The sequence below is a fragment of the Hakea prostrata genome, chromosome 3 (assembly GCF_041222555.1).
Source record: "Hakea prostrata isolate BN-2017 chromosome 3, UWA_Hpros_2, whole genome shotgun sequence".
NCBI classification, from domain to species: Eukaryota; Viridiplantae; Streptophyta; class Magnoliopsida; order Proteales; family Proteaceae; genus Hakea; species Hakea prostrata.
In genome coordinates, this window is record NC_142602.1 from 5,207,985 (window position 1) to 5,211,190 (window position 3,206).

Sequence of the window (3,206 nt, forward strand, 5' to 3'; positions counted from 1 at the left end):
GAGCTGTGCTTCCCAACGGGGGAGATGATCCGGACTCGACATATACATGTCGGCTTAGAAGATCTGGACTCGTGGCACTCTCTCCCCCTCTCTTACTTCTACCCTATACCTCATCTACATCTGCGGACCCAAAATTTTCTATTGTCGAATTATTGCCCACCAGGATTTTATTCTTATCCATAAGGACCTAACGAATCAACATATAACCCCCGATAAGAATGAAACGGAAACATCGGATAGAATTTCGGAAGGAACAGCCAATAGAAGCACCACGCGTCCCGATATGGCCGAAATCCAGCAAAGATATGTATCGGTATCATATATATCCTTCCTATCCAAAACTGCAGTGCAGGCGTGCAGCGTTACCTGTCTGATCTGGCTAAGCGCGACGCGCGAATTCGTGAAAGAGTCAGCGACGCGTTTTAGCCGTTTCATGAAACAGCTAAGGCTAAGTGGCTAACTGCCAAAATTTCATCAGAAATAGGCGAGAAAGAGATTAAACAACACATCGAAGCGCGCAGAAACAGAGCTCCACTTCGTTGTCAACTAGGATTAATTTTGGATAACTTTTCAGACATATTAAAACAGACCCATTCTTCCATTTTCACCCTGCATCTTGTTTCTTGGTTCTTGTTCTTCATCCGCCTCTTTTGAAGAAAGAACAAACCCTCACCCCCCCCCCCCCACCCTGAAATTGTCGAACACAACATTTTCTTGGTTTTTCGGTTTCAGTATTTTCAAGTTTCTCTTACCTTCGAGGGGAAAAAGAAGAAGAAAAAAAAAGGGAAAAATTGGTCAACTGAGAAAAGGGTTTTCACTGGTTTCAATTTTCTGAAGTAGGATCACTAGTTTTGATTGAAAAGAAGAAGAGGGTTTTCCTCTGTTGGCTTCTACAACTATGGCCGCATCTCTGATGAATGTTTTCCCTGTCCATGGCTCGAATCAGATTGAATTGACAACAAGTAGGGTTCATGGGTTTTCGCCCACCTTGGGTTATTTGCAGTTTGTGGATTCAAATCTCTCGGCTTCGAATAGCAAATTTAATGGGGTTCAAGTTTGTGTTTCGGATCAGAGGGCTTTGCATGGTTGGAATCCAATAGGCACTTCAAAGTTATCTGTTAAAAATGTATGTGTTGCTTCTTCTTCTCCTTTTCTTATCCACCAGCTTAAGCAGTTTCGATTCTTGAACTAATTAAATGTTTTGTTCTTTCAATTCAGGCACAGACATCAGTTGGAATCAGCCGAGCTATGAGATGGTGGGAGAAGACCCCCAAACCCAATATGATAGATATCAAATCGGCGCAAGAACTCGTTGATGCACTGTTATCTGCCGGAGATAGGCTTGCTATAATCGACTTCTACTCTCCTGGTTGTGGAGGTTGCAAAGCCTTACATCCCAAGGTAATTACTTTTGCAAACCTACACAGAAAAATTGATTTTAGATCTCAAGATTCAGTTGTTCCTTCAAGAATTTGAAGTTCTTTATCTTTCCCCTCTTTTTAATGAGATTTCTGTGTGATTCCATTTCTTCAGTTATGCCAGCTTGCTGAGTCGAACCCAAATACGCTGTTTCTCAAAGTAAATTACGAAGAACTCAAACCGGTGTGTCAAAGTCTCAAGGTCCATGTGCTCCCTTTCTTCAGATTCTACAGAGGAGCAGAGGGTCGTCTCTGTAGCTTCAGCTGCACCGTCGCAACTGTAAGTTTTACATCTCCGATGAATTAGGGCTTTTGTTTAAGAATCTTTGTTTAGACTGGAGAAAACCAAAGAGAAAATTATGAATTTTTGTGGGTTTTTTTTTTTAACATTTCAGCAATCTAACATGAACTTTCCTTGTTGTTGCCTTCTCAGATCAAGAAATTTAAGGATGCATTGGCAAAACATGGGACAGACCGATGTAGTCTTGGGCCAACTAAAGGTCTGGATGAATCTGAGCTATCGATCTTGGCTTCAAAAGGATATATTTCGATTGATTGGCCTTTGAGATCCACCAGTGAGGAAACAGTGGAGGATTTGGTTCCCAAGAAAAAGATCATTTCAGTTGATAAGAAGGAAGCCATTAAAGAAGAAAATATGGCATTGGTGGCATAAAGAAGCCATCACCACGCTTGATTTAGCAAATTTGTGGAATAGAGTTATCCTACTTGTGTTTCTTCTTCTCGTTGGTTTGAATGTGTATATAGAAAGCAGATCAATATTGGGTAATTCATAAGTGGGCTTCGGATTTTTTTGAATTAAGCTCACCAGTTTGATGTATCTGTCACTGAGAATGCCTTGCTCATATCTGATTACAGACTAGAGAGATTGTTGCAGATTAGAGCTACTTCTTACTCTTCAATAGTTTCTACTTTTGTATCTATTTTTTCTTTTGAGGAGTGGGGAAGAGTTGGGCAGATGCTGCTGCTGCTTGTATTACAGTTTTAGTAAGAAAATGAGATGGTATTACAGAAGCTTGATATATTAAGCTAAGGCTACTGAAATTGTATTACAGTTTTAGTAAGAAAATGAGATGGGCATATTGGATCCCTTCTCTCTTCTAACAAGTCAAGAATCTGAGAGCTTTAAATAGAATTCCTTTTTCTTTTTAATCTGATCTTATATTTATACCATTTTGTCCAACTGACACTCTTTTAAGCATTCTCTGGAGATGGGTAGTTGCCGGATGATATTTTCCTTTCATTTTTTGTTTCAAATATACCGTATCACTTACTGTTTATTTGGATTTTGGAGGATGATAGTTAGAAATTGTGGTGGGTTTCAATTCCTCTGTTTCTGGATCTACAGTAACACAAGAAATTGAATGCAAGTAACAAATTTTAAACTTCAAAAATCACTACCCAACATAATTCTAGATTACTTCTCAAATCTGAGGAATTTAGATGTAAAGTAAAATAGAAGTTTATAATAAAATATAAATTGAAACCGACTTAATAATATAACCATTTGAAATAAAGAAGTTAATAATTGCAAAAATTTAACTTTTATTTGAAATTTTCACATGTATTCCATTTAACTTTCCGTGCAAGCAATAGGAGCCTTCAAGATGAGAAGAAATATAAAGAATGGGGGAGCCAGAAGCTTAAAAGATTTAACTTTTATTTGAAATTTTCATTTGTATTCCATTTTAACTTTCCTTGCAATCAATTGGAGCCTTCAAGATGAGAAGAAACATAAAGAATGGGGAAGCTTTAACAACTTTGTTTATG

At 38.1% G+C, this 3,206-nt stretch overlaps 1 protein-coding gene across 1 annotated transcript; it reads left to right on the forward strand.

The window, feature by feature from the left end:
- The first annotated feature begins 501 nt into the window (after nucleotides 1-501).
- On the forward strand, nucleotides 502-2,588 carry LOC149020261 (thioredoxin-like 1-2, chloroplastic). Its single transcript, XM_089148367.1, has 4 exons — nucleotides 502-1,126; nucleotides 1,219-1,401; nucleotides 1,534-1,698; nucleotides 1,852-2,588. Exons 1-4 carry the CDS (start codon nucleotides 899-901, stop codon nucleotides 2,089-2,091), a joined length of 816 nt encoding a protein of 271 aa, XP_089004493.1. The 5' UTR covers nucleotides 502-898; the 3' UTR covers nucleotides 2,092-2,588.
- The last annotated feature ends 618 nt before the right edge of the window (nucleotides 2,589-3,206 follow it).

Excerpts from the sequence above, each read along its gene's own strand:
- LOC149020261 (XM_089148367.1), top strand. The coding sequence starts at position 899 with ATGGCCGCATCTCTGATGAATGTTTTCCCTGTCCATGGCTCGAATCAG. Across the intron at positions 1,127-1,218 it reads CAAAGTTATCTGTTAAAAAT|GCACAGACATCAGTTGGAAT; the intron begins GTATGTGTTGCT and ends CTTTCAATTCAG. Across the intron at positions 1,699-1,851 it reads TCAGCTGCACCGTCGCAACT|ATCAAGAAATTTAAGGATGC; the intron begins GTAAGTTTTACA and ends TTGCCTTCTCAG.